Source organism: Aspergillus pseudotamarii, assembly GCF_009193445.1.
Source record: "Aspergillus pseudotamarii strain CBS 117625 unplaced genomic scaffold BDV38scaffold_17, whole genome shotgun sequence".
Classification (NCBI taxonomy): Eukaryota; Fungi; Ascomycota; class Eurotiomycetes; order Eurotiales; family Aspergillaceae; genus Aspergillus; species Aspergillus pseudotamarii.
Genome location: NW_022475031.1, coordinates 143,887 through 154,504, shown reverse-complemented (window position 1 = coordinate 154,504; position 10,618 = coordinate 143,887). Strand labels below are relative to the sequence as shown.

Sequence of the window (10,618 nt, the reverse complement as noted above, 5' to 3'; positions counted from 1 at the left end):
AAAAAAAAAAAAAAAAAAAAGCAGGGAAAAAAAAAGGAGGGCCGTTGCTGAAGACTATAGGAGCAAGTTATACAATTTTATAGATTATTATGTACATGGATTGTAAAATGTAATTTTTCGCTAACTTAAAAGCTTCCAGTATTTGGCTGTCCCAAGAAGTATAGTACACACGAGCTCCAGGCTCTTCTAGTTAAGCCAACCCTTAGGACCGCCCCATTTGCCCTTGACCATGGCTTGGTAGTATACCCAAGGGAAGAAATCTTTCTTCAGATGATAGAATGCACGGCGAGGAGTAGCTTGGTCGATACCGAGCAAGTTACCAAAAGTCTCCTTGGGCTGTCCGCCGTACTTGAATTCAGCCAAAAGAACCTTGCCGTATTCTGTCAGCAGAGGGCATGAGGTATAACCGTCATAGTTGCCTTCGGGCTCCTTGCCCTCCATTGTGGAAAGCAAACCACGGACAAGGATGGGCGATTGGGAAGTAATTGCCGCAGCTGTTTTGGCTGTAGGAAGACTGGAGCCATCGCCCGCAGACCAGACGTTAGAGAATTTCTTGTGACGCATGGTGCTGTCATCGACATCGACAAATCCAGCCTCATTCGCCAGAGCACTGTTCTTGACAAATGCATGGGGGCCCATCTTGGGCACAACGTGCAGCAGATCAAACTGCTTCTTAACCTTCTCCTGTCCATCGGGACGAGCAAAAGTGGCTGTGTTGCCTTCGATAGCGACGAGGTCATGCTGGAAGAGTCCCTCGACGCCTCTTTCCTTCCGCAGAGCTTCAAGTGTAGCACTGTACTTAGGCACACCAAACATGGCTGGGAGAGCAGTGGCAAAGCTGATATTGATAGCAGAATTGGAGGAGTTGCTCGGGTCGTAGAGGCCGGCTCTCTTCCAATGGTCCAATGCGAGCCACATGACCTTTTGCGGCGCGCCGGCGCATTTGACCACACCGGCAGGTTGTGTGAAAAGAGCAACACCTTTCTGGAGTTTTTGGACGGTGCGGAAGACTTTATCGCATGTGTCGTAACCATAGATAGTAGAGACAAGAGAGTCTGGAGACTCCAGAGCCTCCGGCAGACCCTCGATGCTGCCATAATTAATGTTAATGCCGGGCACCACAACTAGCTGTTCATAGTTGACCCTGTCGCCATTACCGAGAGTAACAAGATTCTCCTCGGGGGAAAACGTGGACACGCTGTCGTTGTAAAATTTGAGCTTAGGATCAATCAGACTGTTCATTGGCCGGCGCAGCTCCTCCTTGGTTTTAAGTCCACCCCCAACCAAAGTCCATCCGGGCTGATAATGGTGCCATGCTGCCGGGTCGACAACCGCAATATCATCTTGAGTAAATTTGCCAGAATTAAGAAGCTGATGGCTGATAGACAGACCAGCAGTACCACCACCAATTACCACGACCTTGTGGTTCCGAGAAGCAGAGCTCACTGGTGAAGCTGTTGCAAAACTTCGTGCAGCTGGAACTTTTTGGGCAGCAGCGCAGGCTGCTGACGTTACTCGAGTGCGGAACATATCTGAAAAATGGATTGTGCGCGACGGAAAGTAGAGATTATTGTAGAAGAAATAAAAAGGAATTACAAGAGAAATGGCCAGGTCACTTTAAAGGAATGGGGAGATGGCCGTTCGTGGTAAATTGGAGTAACACCGGAGAGCGATGGATAAGATTATCAACAAGGCGGAACAAGTTCGATCGCCGACTGCTCTTTATGTACCTGACAGCACGTGGACCGGTCGGCGAAGAATCGGACGGTTGCAGCGCTTGCCACTTTCCGGAATAAGTGGACCCCGGGAACCCTAACTTGGACAACCTTAAGTATCGTAAATCCCCTTCAGTGTGCATATCCCATGTATTCTAATGCTCCATCATAACATAACATCATCATGAGCTCTGTTAAAGCTTCTCAGGCTGCTTTGGGCTCACTTGGGCTAATGGCCAACTCGATTCGAGCCACAACTATTAGGAGGCCGCTCCGTTCTCTTTGCCAACATGCCGAGAAGAGGGCCGCATATACCACCAAAACCTACCATTCAGCCGTCAGTGCTGGTTTTCAAAAAGCTTCACGAAAAAGCAAGTTGGATGATAGACGTACCTTATCATCTAATAACTCACGGTCTATACGTTCAATTGCGACCAAACCCCCACAAGCTGTAGCCCAAGGCGGAGCTTCGTACAGCACGGGCGCCACTGCGACTGGGGAACCTACTATTCACGCCGTTTTTGAGACGAAGACAGGGACATGGCAATATGTGGTCTCTGACCCATCCACTTTGGCTGCTGTAATCATCGACCCAGTCTTGGATTATGACCCAGCTACTCAAGCCGTTACCACTTCCGCTGCCGATTCACTGCTCTCGCTGGTCAAGGAAAAGGGATACAAAGTCGACAGAATCTTGGAGACTCACGCCCATGCAGACCATCTCACCGCAGCATCTTATCTCCAAAATCGCCTTATGCAGGAATATGGTCACAAGCCATCGATCGGCATTGGCAAGCGCATCGGACAGGTGCAGAAATTATTCGGTCAGAGATACGCAGTTCCACCTGATGAATACAGTGTTGTTTTTGACACACTATTTGATGACGACGAGAAATTCCACATTGGAAATCTGGTAGCGACAGCCATGCACCTTCCCGGTCACACTCCAGACCATTTAGGCTATAAAATAGGAGGTAAGGTTCTCAATAGAATTCGTTTCGACATCCGAATTTGCTGACAACTTTCAGATAATGTATTCTGTGGGGATTCCTTATTCCACGCAGATATCGGTACTGCGCGCTGTGACTTCCCTGGTGGAAGTGCACAAAGCCTCTTCAACTCCGGACGTAAGCTTCTTAGTTTGCCAGACCACGTGAAGATCTGGACAGGTCATGATTATCCACCGGAGGATCGTGCAACCCCGATACCTTGGCTAAGCGTGCAGGACCACAAGAGTCAGAACAAACATTTGAGAGACGGAATCACTGAGGAGGAGTTTGTGTCTCTGCGGCAGGAACGAGATACGAAGTTGGCAGAGCCAAGATTGCTCCACCAGTCACTCCAGATAAATATCCGGGGAGGACAACTTCCGAAGCCAACTGAAGCCGGACATCGGATGCTTCACGTTCCGCTAAAGCTTAGAGATGTTAAATGGTAAAGATGGCTGGTATTTGCGAAAGATGGCTCAAAGCCGTGACAGGATGATATGAGCGCTCCAACGAGAACATGGTCGCTAAGACGTAATATTGGAAAAATATGTGCAAGGTATTCAGTTATGTGTGCTGTGTGTACATGCTAATGCAAGCTCTTCATTTTACACCCAATGGACCAGAGTCACTAGGCAACCCCGAGTAATCCGCCTTTTGTTTCTGCAGGTTCTAGTAGACAAGTCCCTGTTTGGGGATAGTGAAAGCCATTTTTCAGTTGGTTTCAATTAACACAAATCACCGAATAGCGAAGAGGTGGTGGAGGTTGATACAGCCGTCGAAATGTAAACATGGGGAAACCCTCATGTGTACGGTATGATTCAAGGAGTCCTAAATGATGGGTCACGAAAGTGGGAAAATATTTACCTTGACTATACGGTGCTAATTAATCAATCAATCAATCAATCAATCAGGATTCTATTAACCTGTTCGAGCTATACGGTGCTAATTTTCGTGTCCTTTGTCTAGGATCCCGGTCAATTTGATGATAGGTAGCCCACGATACACTGAAGAACAATAGTAATCTACCTGTGGTCTGGTGTAGCATGGTTGTGGGCATGGGTTGGATATGGTTAAGCGCGTTGCTAGATGTCCACAGTGATAGTGGTGGAGAATTGACTACAGTAGAACTTAGCTTTCTGGAGGGGCGAGTCTTTCATACTACCTTTCTTAGGATATATTGTAACTTCGGCTCATGGACGGCCAATATCAGCTGAGTCTCCACTTGAACTGATAACGGGCGGACCGACGGTACAGAATCGCCATCCAACATAGGCAACCGATTTGACAAAAGAGCTAGACTGTATAACACCCCACTGTAGATTGGAAAAACAAGAGGAATGCAGCAATGATCAGAAGTCCAGTACTCATATAATACATGCATTACGTTTACACAATCGGAGATAGGCCGTTATACGACATGAACTTTGGTAGTCCGGGCCGCTACAGCAAGTTTCCGGAGATCATTCACTATCTATGGCCGGGGTCTGGCCAAATCTTACCGTCGTCATTTGACTTTGGACCCTTCGACTGAAAGACTGATAAAGATAGAATCAGGGATGCTATTGCTCAACGCCCCATGGGGTTATACAGTCCATCGGCGCCTAAACCGAATCCGGACACACACAGGCGCCTTGGCCCAACGGGGTTAAACTCACATGATCGGCTCACTCCAAAAAGGGTAATCCTATCCAGAATCCGGAGAGTGACTAAGATTTCGCTAGACCAAAACGAGCAAAAAGGACCCCATGACCAAGACCGGTATACTCTCCCATCTAGTACTCCGTACCTCTACTTGATATCCGTCGGCATACGGCCCGGCGGCTTCACTTCGATAGTGATGGAGGCTATACCTTATCTCACACATACATTCGAAAGGGTGGCGGGGAAGCGGCATGATAGCCGTGTCCTCCGCCCTGAATCGATAGTTGTCGATGAATAAATAATGGCCTAGTCTCGATAGATTGGAATAGCCAACCAAGCGTTTTTCTCAACATGGCGCCTACACAAAGAGTTGTTATTATTGGGGCCGGTATCGTGGGCACCAACATCGCTGACGAGCTGGTCTCGCGCGGATGGAAAGACATCACCGTTGTCGAGCAAGGCCCGTTGCATATGCCTGGCGGCTCGACATCACACGCTCCAGGTCTTGTGTTCCAGACCACACCTTCGAAGACTATGACCAATTTGGCCCGCTACACCGTTGAAAAGCTGCTATCTATTGATTGCTTCAATCAAGTAGGTGGCCTGGAAGTGGCGACGACACCCGAGAGACTTCAAGACCTTAAGCGCAAGCACGGCTATGCCTCGTCGTGGGGGATCGAGGCACGCCTCATCGATGCCGAGGAATGCCTCAAAATGTATCCGCTCTTAAATAAGGAAAAAGTTCTAGGGGGTCTACACATTCCGAGTGACGGTCTAGCACTCGCTGCACGCGCAACACAATTGCTCATCGAAAGAACCCGCAATGCCGGTGTCCGCTATCTCGAGTCTACACCTGTCACTGGCATCGAACGAAGTGGTCGCCGGGTAACAGGAGTGAGGATACCCAACGGCGTCATTCCTGCCGATATTATAATTTCTTGTGCTGGGTTCTGGGGTGTTGAAGTTGGCGCCATGGTCGGTGTGCCGATTCCTTTGCTTCCGCTAGCGCATCAGTATGCGAAAACAACTGCCGTGCCGGCTCTCGCTGGCCGTCCCATCAATGATCTTCCGAATGGAAGAAATGCTGTACGACCTATCCTACGTCACCAAGACCATGATCTATATTTTCGCGAGCATGGTGGCCAATACGGCATCGGCTACTACGGTCATCGTCCCATGCCAGTCGTCGCCGCATCGTTGGGATTAACTTCCAAGCACGTCGATGAGAAAAACATGCCATCCCGCTTGGAGTTCACCAGCGAGGATTTCGACCCAGCCTGGAAGGAAACACAGGAGTTGTTGCCTGCTCTACGCGACACAGAAATTGCTGACGGCTTCAATGGCATTTTCTCTTTCACTCCGGATGGTGGCCCCCTTGTGGGACAGGCACCAAATGTCGAGGGCTTCTATGTAGCTGAGGCGGTCTGGGTAACGCATTCAGCTGGTGTTGCACGCGCTGTGGCAGAGGTGCTTACCACAGGCCGATCTCAGATCGACATTTCCGAATGCGAGCTCTCACGATTTGAGGAAATTCAACTCAGCCATGACTACGTTAGTGAGACCTCACAGCAGAATTTTGTCGAGATCTATGATATACTACATCCCATGCAACCGAAGGAGTCACCCCGGAATCTCCGCGTTAGTCCCTTCTATAACAGAGAGCGAGAGCTGGGTGCTTTCTTCCTCGAGCTTGGGGGGTGGGAGCGTCCATTCTGGTACGAATCAAACTCAGAGCTATTGAAGTATCTCCCGGCACAATGGCAGCCTGTCGGACGAGATGCCTGGTCAGCAAAGTTCTACTCGCCTATTGCCGCGGTGGAAGCCTGGAAGACACGTAATGCAGTAGCCATGTACGATATGACCTCGTTTCACCGATTTGAGGTGTCCGGCCCGGGATCTATCGATCTCCTCCAACGGTTAACTACAGGAGACATTACTGCCAAGCCGGGGACCATCACTTACACTCTTCTTCTAAACGATCACGGCGGAATTCGCAGTGACATTTTCGTGTCAAGGCTTAGTGAGGATGCCTTCCAAATCGGAGCAAACACGGCCATCGATCTGGAATATCTGATTAGAGAAGGCCGTCGTCAAGAACAGCACACCCCGAGCCGATGGGTCCAGGTCCGTGAAATTACTGGCAGCACTTGTTGTATCGGACTCTGGGGTCCTCGCGCCTGGGACGTAATCAGCACCATCACCACAGATGACTTTTCCAACACGGGGCTACCTTATCTCGGGGTTAAGAGCGCGAATATCGCCGGAATCCCAGTCACGGCTTTCCGGAAGTCCTATGTCGGGGAGCTGGGCTGGGAGATCCAGACCAGTTCCCAGTACGGCCAGCGGTTGTGGGATGCAATCTGGCAGGCAGGAAAGTGCCACGGGTTAATCGCGGCTGGCCGTGCTGCCTTTAACGCGTTGCGGTTGGAGAAGGGCTACCGAACCTGGGGCAGTGATATGACCACCGAACACAACCCGTATGAAGCAGGCGTTGCTTCCGCCATCAAGACGGACAAAAAGGAAGACTATGTGGGTAAAGCTGCCATCCAGCGTCTCTCCAAACAGGCACCCACAAGACGTCTGCGCTGCCTCACCGTCAATGATGGGCGTTCTATGGTGCTTGGTAAGGAGCCAGTTTTCCTGAATGGTAAAGCTGTTGGCTATGTCACTAGCGCTGCGTTTGGCTTCACGGTTCGAAAGCCCGTCGCGTACGCCTGGTTACCCGCGAGTGTAACAGAGGGCCATACAGTTGAGATCGAGTACTTTGGGCGGCGTATCCCAGCTATCGTCACAGCAGAGCCACTGTACGACCCGCAAATGAGCCGACTACATGCGGACGGCTCATCAGTGGTACCCGAGATCCAGAAGCCTCTGAAGAACCTTCTATAACGATACGGAATTTAACGAGCGATGCAATGAAATTAGCGCTGTTTTATCTATGTTTATTCAATACCGGACTGTACATGGGAATAAACCCGAAGGGCAACTGCCAGGCTATGTCGATAGACCCTGCGTATGTGTCCCCTGATTTATTTGTTTTGATGCTTACCCATTGCGATTAAGTATGTGGCGCAATGAATTCGTGTCATATTTAGAGATACAATATACACCTGCATAACATTGGAATCTTAAGCACCTGATAATCCATGTGAGCCTGAAAAGCATTCGCACTATTTACCAAGGCCTTGTCCTAAAGCTACGAGCGTACTGCCTCGCTGGGCACAGGAGGTGAAGTGCCACGCCGCCACAAGGTACAATAAAAGCAATCATGATATTTTTCGAGGACCGAGGTATGAGGAGTGTTCGCCATCGTTAGTATTCCCAGGTTGATTGCGCAAGGTAGATCTCCCGCATGGTTGGTCTATATTAAGAACGCAGAATCTCCGTACATCCGAATATACTTAGGGGGGTGGGGAGGTTCAACCCGTTTACCTTAATATGTTAGCTCTCCACACGGATGTCTTGGCATGCTTTATTTAGTTTTCGGCAGGGTGGATGCGGTGGATGGATCTCGATGAAGCGTCAACGATCCGCATCTCCACCCGAAAGTGGAATAGGCAGCAGTGGCTGAGCCCTCGTTATCTTCGTCCGTCCTATTTTAGGCACAGGGCCCATGCTTCCACCAAGAACACTGTCTATACTGGTCTACTAATTCTTCTATGTTGGCTTTATATAAATATGCTCAGTAAAGAAGAGTCCACAACGTGAGAACAAGCTTTTCCCACGATCAGGATCAACATGAGAAGATCCGGTGGTAACCAGATGGCTCAGAATAATCGAGCAAACAGGCGGTCTCGGGTAGCCTTGGCCTGTGATATCTGTCGTCTGCGAAAGTCGCGGGTAAATATATACCCACCCCTACCCTTAACACTGCACTGTAAACTGACACTTTCTTAGTGCGATGGCATTCGCCCCAGCTGCTCTGCGTGTAGTCGTTTGGGGTTTGAGTGTGTATATACCACCCCAAACCATACCCAGAATGTTATCATTCAGAAAGAGTTCGTACCACTAACATTAGCCCAACTGTGGAGGCGTTGTTTGTGGGGCTGATCATGTCATAGGTATTTCCAAGCGCTAGAAGATCGTGTTAAGAGCATAGAAGAAACTCTAGCCACTATGAAAGATGAACTGGGGGCGGCGTCGACCTCTTCTCAGACATCCGAAATTGAAGCTCAACGCGCTACGAATGACACAAGCAACCCAATCCGGGGTATAGGGTTAAACTCTCTTACCGATGAGAAAGAACCTGGATTTCTTGGTATAGCTGCTTCGTTCCCTGCAAGTGCTGGCCAATTAACAAGTGTGCAAAAGGCCCTTCATCGAACGACTACTTTCTGCGTTGTTTATGTCATGCCATTACACCGGGAAAGGAGGCACATATTCTACCTACCTCTAATATGGAGTCTCACGTGGACGTATTCCAATCACAATATCCGACGCCAGCCTCCGAGAGGACACAATCTTCGGAGACAAACATTTTTTCACTCCCACCGGCCAACGAAATGACAGAACTTGTACAGAAGTTTTTCTTCGAGATTGGGATCCTGTTTCCTTTCATATATCCAGTTACATTTCTGGAGACATATACTCGTTTGCTCACGAATGGTTGCTTAAGTGTGAGGCGAAAATGGCTGGCACTGCTGAACCTGATTTTCGCCATGGTCAAACTATCTATTATCCCGAACAAGCAGTACGTTGCAACTTATATCACTGAAGCTGATGCTTGTTACCAACGGGCAGTGGATCTATACGGCGAGGAAATATTTAACGGTGAGAATATCGAAGATGGTGAGTTGTCACCAGTGCCCCTAAATGGCACGATACAGACTCATAGTCCACTCCAGTGCAGTTCCTTCTCCTCCTAGGCCAGTACCTTCATGGGAGGCACAGGCCTGGACAGGCATGGACGGTGCATACTTTAACGGTTAAGGCAGCCTTTAAACTTGGTCTCCACTCGCAAAATGCCTTGAAAGATATGCCCACGCTGGCACAAGAGGCGCGCAAGCGCACCTGGTATGGGTGTGTTATGATAGACAGGTATATGTTTTCGAGTAACCCCAAATCCCATCATATCGGTATTGGTAGGCTAAAGAATCCCGGCGATTTTAGGTTTTTGAGTATGACACTTGGAAGGCCAGCCGCAATACCAGACTGCTACATAAAGCTTGAGCTGCCTGCGAACCATACCTGCATCGATACATCCACGATCATAGACAACACAACAGCCGATCTCAGTGTTTCCTGCCTCAATTCTACCATGTAAGTTTGCCGGTATAGCAGGTTGTACCCTTCATTAAAACCAATCATCTAGTGCTCTCTACAAACAACTTGCAAACATTATTGATAGACTTTTCGACCACAATCTGGACTCTGGCACGTCCTTAAATATAAACGAGATAATTTCACACATTTCGTCAATAGAGGATAACCTCTGTGCTTGGCAGATATCACTTCCCCACGGTCTAACCACTATCTCAGCAGCAGGATTACATGATGAACCGCAGGGGCCGCTAACAAACGCGGAATTCTTCTCAAGAAAATTCTCTGTTATGATATCTCTACGATACTACAATATCCGCACTCTTCTCCATCGTCCAACCCTGGCCAGTATGATTGAAATATGCCGCCACATAACTGATCAACAGGAATCCCAGACACTTCCGCTCGTCGGACTACACAGCTTGGAGATATGTACCGAGTCAGCAATTACCACCATCGATATGATATATGACTTAGTCCATGCCACCGATTGGCGAACTAATCTTCTCGAAGCCTGGTGGTTCTCGCTGCACTATGGTATGTGTACGCCCAGTAAGCCCGTTTTGGTTTCCCATTGTCCCTGAATCTAATGCAAATATAGTTTTCAACGCGGCCTTGGCTATCATAGGAGTGCTATGGCTCTGCAAATCGGACTATGTCTTGGGCCTTGCAATGGAACAGCTGGCAAGGAAGGCAAGGCTGTACCCTGACCGCGCCATTGCAGTATTGTCTCGCCTTGTGTCTGGTGACCCTGTTACAGATCGATGTCGAGACATTCTTCAACGGTTGACAGAGGTTCTCTATGACTATACTGGTGAGATATTGGTATCCATATAATTATTCAGAAAGCGCAAATAGCTGACGTGCATGAGGGAGAAGGACAAGGAAACGCGTTCCAGGACCAGTTGGCATCACTGCAGGGCCATGGTAGTATGTCGGAAATACTAAATCCTTTATCTCAGGACAGCGACCATTCGATAAATAACATATGTTTTGAAGCCTCTGGGACAATCG

At 48.9% G+C, this 10,618-nt stretch overlaps 4 protein-coding genes across 4 annotated transcripts; 3 read left to right on the top strand and 1 right to left on the bottom strand.

The window, feature by feature from the left end:
* Positions 1-48: 48 nt before the first annotated feature.
* On the bottom strand, positions 49-1,747 carry BDV38DRAFT_242821 (FAD/NAD(P)-binding oxidoreductase). The gene has a single exon (XM_032054150.1). The coding sequence runs from the start codon at positions 1,528-1,530 to the stop codon at positions 187-189; it is 1,344 nt and encodes a 447-aa protein (XP_031915195.1). The 5' UTR covers positions 1,531-1,747; the 3' UTR covers positions 49-186.
* A 58-nt stretch (positions 1,748-1,805) lies between these two features.
* Positions 1,806-3,609, top strand: BDV38DRAFT_242819 (MBL fold metallo-hydrolase). Its single transcript, XM_032054149.1, has 2 exons — positions 1,806-2,689; positions 2,744-3,609. Exons 1-2 carry the CDS (start codon positions 1,900-1,902, stop codon positions 3,151-3,153), a joined length of 1,200 nt encoding a protein of 399 aa, XP_031915194.1. The 5' UTR covers positions 1,806-1,899; the 3' UTR covers positions 3,154-3,609.
* Positions 3,610-4,696: 1,087 nt separating this feature from the next.
* BDV38DRAFT_270008 (GcvT family protein) lies at positions 4,697-7,234 on the top strand (the record flags this gene model as incomplete). The annotated part of the gene is made up of 1 exon (XM_032057069.1): positions 4,697-7,234. One exon carries the CDS (start codon positions 4,697-4,699, stop codon positions 7,232-7,234), a length of 2,538 nt encoding a protein of 845 aa, XP_031915193.1.
* Positions 7,235-8,107: 873 nt separating this feature from the next.
* Positions 8,108-10,441, top strand: BDV38DRAFT_270007 (putative C6 transcription factor; the record flags this gene model as incomplete). Its single annotated transcript, XM_032057068.1, has 8 exons — positions 8,108-8,185; positions 8,243-8,343; positions 8,407-8,603; positions 8,657-9,133; positions 9,190-9,382; positions 9,455-9,604; positions 9,657-10,141; positions 10,206-10,441. The coding sequence occupies 8 exons, from the start codon at positions 8,108-8,110 to the stop codon at positions 10,439-10,441; spliced, it is 1,917 nt and encodes a 638-aa protein (XP_031915192.1).
* Between the last annotated feature and the right edge of the window lie 177 nt (positions 10,442-10,618).

What these genes read in the sequence shown, in the direction of transcription:
- BDV38DRAFT_242821 (XM_032054150.1), bottom strand. Translation starts at nt 1,530, where the DNA reads ATGTTCCGCACTCGAGTAACGTCAGCAGCCTGCGCTGCTGCCCAAAAA.
- BDV38DRAFT_242819 (XM_032054149.1), top strand. Translation starts at nt 1,900, where the DNA reads ATGAGCTCTGTTAAAGCTTCTCAGGCTGCTTTGGGCTCACTTGGGCTA. An exon ending in TTTAGGCTATAAAATAGGAG is followed by an intron (nt 2,690 to 2,743) that starts GTAAGGTTCTCA and finishes GACAACTTTCAG; the next exon opens with ATAATGTATTCTGTGGGGAT.